Raw genomic sequence first — 10,731 nt, 5'->3', positions numbered from 1 at the left:
CCCAGGTACTCTGCCCCACTGTGATGCCTGTTTGTCACATGAGTGGGGAAGGGCAGCATTTAGTGAAAAATGGCTAAAAGCAGTGACGAGAAAGGCACCTACCTATCCCACTTCAAAGATTGCTAGTATGGGGGTTGAGTGAAAGCAGCTCTCAAAGCGGCTGAAAGGGAAGCCGTGTCCTGTGCGCGCCTACCAGATCTGAAACTGGGGCTGCTTCTCATTTCATACTTAGCTTGTACTGTCTTTTTTCTTTTAAGGCAGGTTTTTTTCTCTCTCTCCCTAGTCTTGGTTGTCCTGGAACTCACTATGTAGACCAGGCTGGCTCGAACTCAGAGACCTACCTGCCTCTGCCTTCTTAGCACTGGGATTAAAGGCGTGCGCCAGCACATCCGGCTTTTGCCTTTCCCTAGTCACTGCAGACAGGGCTCCACAGCTTACTGGTGGTCACTGCAGACAGGGCTCCACAGCTTACTGGTAGTCACTGCAGACGGGGCTCCACAGCTTACTGGTGGTCACTGCAGACGGGGCTCCACAGCTTACTGGTGGGCACCACCTGGTTTGTGCTCTATTATACGCCATTGTCTTTAAATTCCATCTTCATGACAAGAAAATATTTATGCTAGAGGTCTCCCCAGTGCATCTGCCTCTGACTTCGCTAAGGTGGTAAGGGGCAGGCTGACTTTCTGAACCCTCTTGTGTTCTTGGGATAGAAATCCTGGTCAGCAATTAGTGTAGCATGCAACTAGAATAGGAGTGCTCTTCTGGACTTCAGGAAGTGAATCTTTACTGAGAATGGCCTGCTGTTCTTTCCTCCTGAAACCTTTGTCAGTGTTACAAAGTTGAGTGGATGAACCTTGTCATGAGAGGCCTTGGAACAGAGAGGGCTCAGACAGCTAGAGGGGTGGCCCTGTTGTATGGCTCTCCTGGGCCTGGGTGAGGACTGGGACCCTATTTTCTCATCCAGGCTTGACTGGTTTAAGACACGTGCCATCAGGACCCATCCTTTTGTAGGCTCTGTGGAATGAAATGTTTCTTTGCCCTTTTTGGCTCCTAGCAGCTTTATCACCAAGGGCATGGTTCCACCCTGCATCCACACAAGGCTTTCTCTCCACATCCCACCTTCCCGCCACCATTTTATTAGGAGACTCAAAATCATACTGGGACCTTTCAGGGCAATCTCCCTAAGGTAGGATGTTTAACAGTCATCACTTCTGCAAAGACTCCTTTGCCATGCAAAGTAACTCAGCTCTGAGAATGATGATCTGAGTATCGTGGGGACTGAGACCTTACAGAAGGCAGTCTATACCTCAGCTGCCTCCCTCTCCCTCTCTCTCCCCCCTTTCTCTCTGAGACAGAGTTTCACTGTGTCCTGGAATTCACTCTGTAGATCAGGCTGGTCTTGAACTCAGAGAGACCTGCCTGCCTCTGCTTCCCAAGTGCTGAGATTAAACATGTGCCACTATGCCTAGCTTATAGCTCAGCTTCTTAAATATGGGCCACAACCCCAGAATATGAGGGTCACCAAAAATCTGACAACTTCAAGAGGATTTTGGACATGTGACAACCAAAAGTCCAGAATCTGATGTCTGACGAGCCCAGGGTGTTTTCAGCAGTGCTTGCCCACACGGCAGCCCCGGCTGTGAACACATCATATACATTCTGTAGGTGTGGAGCTACAGCACACATCAGCAACAGGCAGTGCATACAGCACACTGGCTCTGACTCAAGACTACTGCAGGGTAAGTATTAGCATTCTTACTCTACACACTTGCACTTTGCCGCTGAATTATAGAAAATAAAGATGTTCCTCCCATCATTCTTCAGTTGCTTCAAAGGTCTCCCACGATTCCCAGTGTACTCTCTGCCTCCTGGTTGAGATGTGAGCACTCAGCTGTTCCTGCTGCCATGCCTTTGCTCTGAAATCAGACTCTAATCCCCTGGAACTGTAAGCCCAACTAAATGTTTTCTGTTCTAACTCGCCTTGGTCATGGTGTCTTATCACAGCATTAGAAAAGTAGCTAAGGAAGCAAACATCAATTTGCTTTGGCCGTGCTTTCTTAGAATACTTGATTTTTAAAATTTTTGAGTTGTTGATTTCAGTTTCATAGAGTAATCAATCATTAAACAATTTGGGGCCAGTGATGTAGCCCAGTCAATAGAGTGCTTGCCTAGCAGGCATGAAAGCCTGGGTTCAATCCCCAGCACCACATAAACCAGGATCAGTGCATGCACATTGTAATCTAAGCACTTGGAAGGCAGAGGATCAGCAGCTCGAGGCCATCCTTGGCTACACTAAGTTCAAGATTAGCCTGGATTGGAGGCCCCTTTTCACAGTAAACGAATTTTGGTTTGGGAGTAACAGAATTTCCAAAAATGTTAAGAATGGATATAAACATTCCCCTGCATTTTATACCTGTATCTGTGAAAAGTATTTGTTTTCTGAGACAAGGTCTTGCTATGCATACGCAGCTGGCATTGAATTCACAGAGACCTTCCTGCCTCTGCTAGGAGATCACACCTGGCTATGAGAAGCAACTTTAAAAATTGATTATAAAATCAAACTACCAATCGACTATCAAAATGCTGAAGACGGCCGGGTAGTGGTGGTGCACGCCTTTAATCCTAACACTTGGGAGCAGAGGCAGGCGGATCTCTGTGAGTTCAAGGCCAACCTGGTCTACAGAGTGAGTGCCAGGACAGGCTCCAAAGCTACACAAAGAAATCCTATCTCGAAAAACAGAAGTTGAAGATGTTTCATGTCCTTCTGAAGTATCAAAATATTCCATCAAGATTTAACTACTTCCATATGCAAAACAAACAAGTACATCCATGCCATTAGTATACAATATTTGCTTTTTTCTTTAATAAATGATAAAGCTGTACATATACCGAAGAATTGTTTTAAACTAGTTTTCCTTATCTATTTTCAGTTGCATTTTATTTATGCATCTGTTTTATATACTTGAAGGAAAAGGTTGTGTGGAAGAAATGGCCCTGTTCTAAAGATCTGCAGACAGCGCAGAGCAGGCCTGAGCAAGCTCAGTGATAGAACTGGACCACTGCAAGCATGGGACTTTGCTGTACCTTGTCTACAGAAAATATCCACAGAAGGCTTCAGCTGGAAATCCCATGGAAATGTGGGCTGGACTTCAGCAGGATCGGCCTCTGGAGTGAAAATGAGGTTTGCCCTTGCCTGTTCATGGGGAGCAGGCCCCAGCTGTGGGCAAGCCTAGCTTCCCACCCACATGGGAACCTGCTGTTGGGATTAATGGCCAGGGTCAAGTGGACACATGACAGACAGAAGAGTGGCAGGCCAGGGCAGGAGTGGGGAGTTTCCTCTGGCAATCCACGGAGAGAACTGGGTATTTATTCTATCAGATGATCACCTCTGCTTCTGCCCCACAGCCAGCCTCCACTCAATGACTACAGTTTTAGTTAGGGAGACATAGGCTCAGATAGACAGTTTATATACATGGATTCATGTTAAAGCGGAGTCAGTCATTATTTCTCACTTCAAAGCTTCAGAGAAAATACTAACGTTTTTAAATGCTTACCGCATAAATCACCAAGGCAACAACCCCCCACCAAGTCAGCCCTGCTCTGAGAAGTGTCATTCATTTGGATGACCTTCAGTTGGCAGGATGAAGGGCTGAGCAGAACGGGGAGGTTGCTAAGCCTGTGGGGACTGTGTTCAGGCATCAGTTCAGTCTTCATTGAGACAGCCTCAACCTCCTCACGTGATTTACTTCCCTACCAAAACACGTTAGTGAACGTAAGAGACCAGGGAGTTAATGTTGCATGTCACAATCTCCGAGCACTGGTCCATGTTCTTCCTCACCCTGTAGAATTTCTCCACGTACTCAGATCGCCCTAAGAGCTCCACAAAATCTTCATCATGAGTGATTACCAGAAGCTGGAAGTTACGCTGCTGCGAGCGACTTTTTATGATCCTGAAACAATACATTGAGATTTGGAAAAACCACTGGAAATCTTGTCAGATAAAAAGAACAGCTGTGTGCCAACCAAGCTTTTCCTGTGCCACAAGTGACAGGGCCTTTGGCTGCCCTGCAGGAAAGGGGGGAGGGCTGGGGCCTTCAACGTAGGCAGGTAGGAGCCTATCTCCTTCCCACACAGTGGGATGCAGGGATGCATCGCCTCATTACCCACCCATCTGGCCAAGAACCAGGTCAAGAATTTGGACCAGTCCCCCAAGATCCTAAGTTGCTAATCATGCAGGAGAAAGTCTTCTAGGAAAAGCTAAACTATTCACAGCCAAAAGAGCCCAGCTCGTTCCTCCGCCTAGACTCTCCTGAGCTGCTGCTAGACTTCTCTGAAAGTCTAAAAGTAATTCAGGCAGACAACATGTAGGGGAATAACACTGCCTTCTGAAGAGCTGGGTCTACTTAGAATTCTGCCACCACCAGTCACTAGATGCATCAGTGCTGTGACACACAGAGGCCTGAGTGGGTGTACTGGGGACATTTTTGCTCATCAGCAGCTGAGGTATCAGCTCTGAGTGAGATGCAACAAGACTTTTAACTCACACTTGTTTATCACCTGCCTGGGGCTGGATGCACTTCATGTTTTGATACCACAACCCCCTCCTTCCTTGCTGGTCCCCCAGAACTATGAAGAGCTGGCTAGAGGAGATACCTGTGCTGTCAGAGTTCTTCTGAGGTCGCTCTGACATTGGGGAATGGGGCACACAAGGACAATTTAGCCTGTCATCATCTACTTACTTACCAGTATGCTTCTTCCATAAAATCTCACCCTCCACAGTAATCATGCGACATGTGACAGACAGTCCCAGCTCCACTACACCAGTTCTAAGTGTCTGGCCAGGGCACATATGGTCTCCTGTGCTTGCCATGGGGGCATTCACAGGAGACCTAGAGGAAGCCCAGAACTGCTCACCCTTTCCTGCCCTATGAACACCCGAGGAGAGGCAGATCATGCCTGTCTCAATACTCTCATTCCTTTTATTTTACATGCATTGGTGTTTTGTTTGCATGTATGTGATGGTGTCAGATCCCCTGGAACTGGAGTTAGACACAGCTATGAGCTGTCATGTGGGTACTGGGAATTGAACCCTGGTCCTCTGGAAAAACAGTCAAGTGTTCTTATCCCTTGAGCCATCTCTCCAAAGACATTAGTTTCTTTTCAAGAAAATCTGGAGAATTACTATTGAAAGGCAAAGTGCAAAGCCTGGTCTCAACTGAATTCTTTTTATTTTTTAAGGGTGTCCCACTGACTAGCCTGGAACTCACAATGTGACAAGGTTGGCCCTGAACTCACAGAGATCCGCCTGCCTCTGCCTTCAAGTGCTGGAATTAAAGGTGTGCATCATTACACCCAGCTCTGCTATTGGTATTTAGAAAAAAATTGCAATCTGCCCTGAACTTGAATTGAAATACTTACTCAACCAAAGCATGTGCAAGAGATTCAATGTTCTCTCGGTCAAGATTTGTCGTCGGCTCATCCAAGGCAAGGATGCCACAGTTCAGACAGAAGGTTTCAGCCAGCGCCAAGCGGATAATGAGAGAGGCTAGCACCTGGAGAAAAGTTGCACAGCAGACTTCTTTAGAAGGGTATGGGGAAATGAACTGAGTAGGGTGGCTGCACCTTTGTTCCCAGCAATCAAGAGGCAAAAGCAGGTAGATACCTGAGTTTTAGGCCAACCCAAGCTACACAGGAAGACTGTCACCAAAATCAAGAGGGTAGTAGAAGGTGAGAAAGGTCAGAGGTCACCGATGTTAGGGACAGTTCAGTGGAGACCACTGCTTTTCTGAAAGGTGGGCCATCACCTACATTCTCTCAGCCTATCATCTGCACTGACATAAAACACCGAGGAAGCTCTGCCAGCATTCCAGTGCTATTAAAAACTGACATCACAGGCTAAGGAGCAATGCATTACAATTTATCAATACAAGTCTAAGATTCACCTAGAACTCACTATGTAGACCAGGCTGGCACCAAACTCTGAGAGACCAGCCTGTCTCTGCCTTCTGAGCACTGGGACTAAAAGGTATGTGTCATCACACTTAACCTTAAGACTTTCTGATCTGGCCCTTATAGCTTCTCAGTGATGAAACTTGTTGAAAAACATTACATTTCCTTGAGCCTCACAGGGACTCTGACTGCATGTTCTCTGGCTCAAAAGAGAAACCAGGCAGTGTGTTCTACATCACACTGAAGAGTATGTTTTTGTAACTGACAATGAGAAAGAAAGTTAACAGAGCACAGCTCTATTTGTACTTACCTCTAGGAGGCCACTGAGTCCATTCATGGACTAAAAACCAAACATTCAAGCCCTCAGGCTCAGTCCTAGTCTTCTCAGGGCTGTGTCCTAGGGACACAGCAGCTACTCAGACTGTCCTGAGAGGGCAGAATGCTTTTGTGTGAGTGCTACTCTCAGGGCCTGCTGAAGTCCTGGGCTTCTGAGTGCAGGGCAGTGCACACCTTCCTTCTGATGTCCAGGGCAGGCCAGCAGATTGCAGAAGCTGGGTGCCCCTTTGGGGGACAGACATTTCCTTCCTGCCTTTGAACCCTACTCCTGCCAGTCTAGCAGCACCCACTTACATGCAGGCTGCAGGTTGGCCCACAACCACCAAACCATTCATCTGACACCTCTCCCTCCACTAGGAAGAAAGTACTGCCAGTTTTCACAATCTAAGAGCAGCTACAGGAAACTTGTCTTTTTGCTCAGAGACCATGTTTCAAATAATTATAATGAATATTACACATCGCCAAACAAGCAAGCAGGGATACTGTTTATAGAGCACAAACTAGTCATTTCTTCAGACTATGACTGTGATAGTAATCTGCATTGTCTGAAATTGGTGTTAGCTGTCTGGGCTAGCAATAACTGGGATAACTGTGTGACTAATGTGACATCCTTTCCTAAGCCTGTGAAATTTTATGAAAAATCTGCTTTACTATGAAGGCTCAGAATCTGCACTCTTGTGTATCAACACTCAGGACTTCCCAGTGCTCTGGGATGCAGGTCTCACGTTCCAGCCTTATTGAAACATTTCTCATTCTGATTTCCCCAGTGCTCCAAGCCTACCTCCTCCAGGAGCCTCATGTAGGGCCACTGGCCTGATCTAGCTATTGGTCTAGAGCCCAGCACAAAGGCTACGTGAGGTGCTGGTGATGGGAGTCAGTCCTGTGCAGAGTCTATATTCTTAACGACACAGACCAGAATCCCTCATTTGGTTCAACTCCGGCTCTAGTTTGCTAGTGTTCTTTGTTCATTTGAGATAGGGTCTTGTGTACCTCAGGCTGGCCTCAAACTCAGTCTATAGCCAAGGATGACTTTGAACTTCTGATTCTCTTGCCTACACCACCCCTAGTGCTGGGATGATAGGCATGTTTTGGTGGTGGTGAGGGGCAAGCACTCTACCAACTGAGCCACATTCCTCCCCCTGCTAGTATTATTTATGACTGGCAGTATATTTACTATTTTGAGATGTTCCTGCCCATTTTGATACCAGAATGCATCTCTGGGGGCCCATGAAGAACGTCCTTCCTCTGAGAAGGAGTGCTGTTGAAGTGAAATGGGTTTGAGTAACTTTGACCCTTTTTCTTGTTGTCTTCAGAGCGCTACGGGGCATATTAGCCAGCAGCAGGATGGGGCCATGATATAGCTATGTCTGTCTACTTCCCAAGGTGACAAGGAAGGTGTGAGGAGCTTCTCCTTCACTTAAGGGAGTCTAAGCCTTCCACAACACGGGGCCCATCTTCAGTTCTTTAGCTGGCTCCGTAGGTTGCTGAGATACCTGCCTTCTGTCCAGCACTACATCGTCCCCGCATGTCCAAGGCTGTATCGCCCTTCAGCATCACCACTCGGTAGTTGTAATTCCGCCTTTTGTCAGAAGCAGATACGTTTTCATCAGCATCTGATCGAATTTCTATGTATTCAATATCTGATACAGAAAGCAGAGTATTTTAGAGGACCCACACTGCACCTCTGTCACTTATATACATCGTTCACAAAGTCTGGGGACAACAGTGAGTCTGATGGCTTTGAACGCATTGGCTGCCTTGCAAGCTATCTGGCCAGGAGGACTTAGGAGCCACGTGGTCTACCAAGATGCAGCCTGGACGGCCCGCCCCTTTTCTGAGTTTCCTTTGGGTACTTTTCTTATCACATTTGGGCCTCTCCCTATCTGCGCTTTCACAGAAACCATTATGTCACCAGCTCATTGTGTCTGCTACAGACAGTAGGAGTCCTACAAGGCTCTGGAACAGAAACTTTGCGTTTTTGTTATAAGATATTTCAAAGATAAGAATTCTTAGAAAAATCTTAAAGAAATGCTCAGGAAGGGGTTTGAGAAGGTAACACTGACATGGTAAGGTCACACAAGAGAAGCTGTGGACAGAGCTTTGGAACAAGCATTTGGGACACACCATATTAATTACCTTGTCCACGATAAGTACTCCGCCAAAGATCACGAATAATTTTGTTGATTTCTTCCATTTTCATACTGTGAAATTTCATTATTGCTCTGGAAAAGGAAGCCACTTTTACTTGATACAATATATACTCTTTATATGAAAGACACGGCAGTGATGCAGTAGTTTATGCTAAATTGATTAAATATGTAATATAGTAATAATAAAAACATCATTGCCCCAGTACTTTCAATTATAAAAGCTGAATGAAAAGTGCTGCTTTCCTGGTACTAGACTGCTAGGCATATGCCAGGCCCAAGTCCTCATACGGCTCCGTTTTTACTGTGGGATCCAAGTACTTCTGTAAGTGCTCAGAAACTGCAGAGTTGAGTGTGGCAGCGCACACCTTTAATCCCACACCTTTAATCCTAGCACTCAGGAGGCAGAGGCAGGCAGATATCCATAAATTTGAGGTCAATTTGATCTACACACCAAGTTCCCCAAAGCTACACAGTAAGACTCTATCTCAAAACAAACAAACCCCAAAAAACTTTCAGAAAAGTTGTCTCTAACAGGCTTCTTTCTTAGGCCCTGAGAGCAAAGGGCCTGGAGAGGCAGCTTCCCCGGCACCAGCGGGAGGCTGCTGCAGAGAAGACCCAAGATGTGCTTAAGCTGAGGGCGCAGCTAAGCCAAGGGCCCTTGTTACACAGCAGAAGCAAGTCTCTAAAATTGTTGTCTGGCCCTGTTAGAATTTTTTTAATTTTTATTTTTTTGGAGATAGGGTCTCCACATAGCTCTGGGCTGTTCTGTAGACCAGGCTGGCCTCGGAGTCAGAGATCCACCTGCCTCTGCCTCCTGAGTGCTGGGACTAAAGGCGTGCGCCACCATTGCCCAACTCCTTCTAGAATTGTTCAAAAGCCATCCCCTTATGTTCTTTTATTCCTCAGATCAGTGAGAATATCTACCCAAAGGCAGCGTTGGCTCAAAAGGATAACTTAGTTAGAAGTCTGACCCTTTACTCCGTCACAGTCCTAGCCTAGTACGCTGACCTCCACATACATGCCCTTACTCCCAATTCTCTTGTAAGCAGCAGTCTCTAGACATTGAAGGACATGTTTGTGAAAGCCAGAGCTGCCTGTTAAAGTTGAATGCCATGTGTGCCCCAGCTACCTCAGATGTGGATGCAGGACCATGAGCACAAGTCGCTGCCACGGTAAGAAGGCAAGTTTCACGGCTACCACCATGCAAGGATGTGAGCGGACTCCCTTCCACTTACAGGCCTCTTATCTGATATATACAAAAAAAGAAACTAAACGTAATGCCGCTGCCTCTGTACAATCATTTTGTGATCTTCTGATCATCAGCTACAGAGAAAGAAATGACTCAACATAAATAAGTCTAAATATCAGATGGGGAGCTGCTGAAGTAGTGAAGCCTGGAAACACACTGCTCCACCAAGTCTCCATTTTCTAATTCATGCTCACCTCAGCCGAGCATTTTATGTTTGTTTCATAGAGTAGACAAACCAGCTATCATTTTCTTCAAAAAGGAAAACCACAACAAAATACTACCTCATACAATGTTCTGGGGACCAATCGTGTGAAGACTACCTTTTCATAGCTTTATACACTATGATCCTAATTTTATAAAAGACTTCTTAAAAATGTTATTTTTTTTCAAATTGGTAATATAAAGAGCACGTGAATGGAGAATATACACCAGGTGGGAAAGGACTGTGCAGTCTCTGCTGAGACCCAGAGCGGTGGGAGAGAGCTCCAGTCCACAACGCCAGTCCGCTCAGGGTGTCACAGAGAGCTGACTCCGGCTACTACAGGCTGGCCCAGCAGTTAAGATCTGTCTCTCTGGGAGTTACAGCACATCAGGCAACCTCTGGGGATGACAGAGGTGAGTAGTAGCCCACCTGAGGGAGTAGCACCGACATGAGTGGTTACCAATGAGCGTCACCTTCTGAAAGACAATCCACACGCAAAGTCACACATTCTCTCTCCAACCCCCAGTTACTATACAACAGATCCTATGGAAATTTGCCCGGGATACAGAAAGTGACTAGGATACTTTGGTTAGGATAGTTTTTTAAGGCTGTGAGCAGACAAGACGGTTTTCTGAGTATTATCAAATCCTCAAGGTGTACCCACCTTCTGGGTATACAAAGTATTATGGAGCAGGGAGAGACTGAACAGAGGGCAAAAACTTTTGGGCCTGTTTTACCTATCACGACAGAAATCAGCATCCTAAATAAAACTGAGTTTAGTTTAAGGGCACTGAACAGAATACATAACTGCTGGGTATAGAACCCAGGGTTGAGCACATCTTAGG

At 46.2% G+C, this 10,731-nt stretch overlaps 1 protein-coding gene across 1 annotated transcript in view; it reads right to left on the bottom strand.

Annotated features, from left to right (window-relative positions):
- Window positions 1-2,841: 2,841 nt before the first annotated feature.
- Window positions 2,842-10,731, bottom strand: part of Rad50 (RAD50 double strand break repair protein) — a 60,242-nt gene continuing 52,352 nt past the window's right edge. The window contains exons 22-25 of the mRNA XM_038326978.1: window positions 8,422-8,507; window positions 7,783-7,925; window positions 5,419-5,552; window positions 2,842-3,950 (exon numbers count right to left, since the gene is read on the bottom strand). Of these exons, the coding sequence (XP_038182906.1) occupies window positions 3,764-3,950; window positions 5,419-5,552; window positions 7,783-7,925; window positions 8,422-8,507 (550 nt within the window). The 3' untranslated portion in view covers window positions 2,842-3,763. The remainder of the gene's footprint in view (window positions 3,951-5,418; window positions 5,553-7,782; window positions 7,926-8,421; window positions 8,508-10,731) is intronic.

This window comes from Arvicola amphibius, chromosome 4 (assembly GCF_903992535.2).
Source record: "Arvicola amphibius chromosome 4, mArvAmp1.2, whole genome shotgun sequence".
Taxonomy (NCBI): Eukaryota; Metazoa; Chordata; class Mammalia; order Rodentia; family Cricetidae; genus Arvicola; species Arvicola amphibius.
This window is presented reverse-complemented; position numbering and strand designations above follow the sequence as displayed.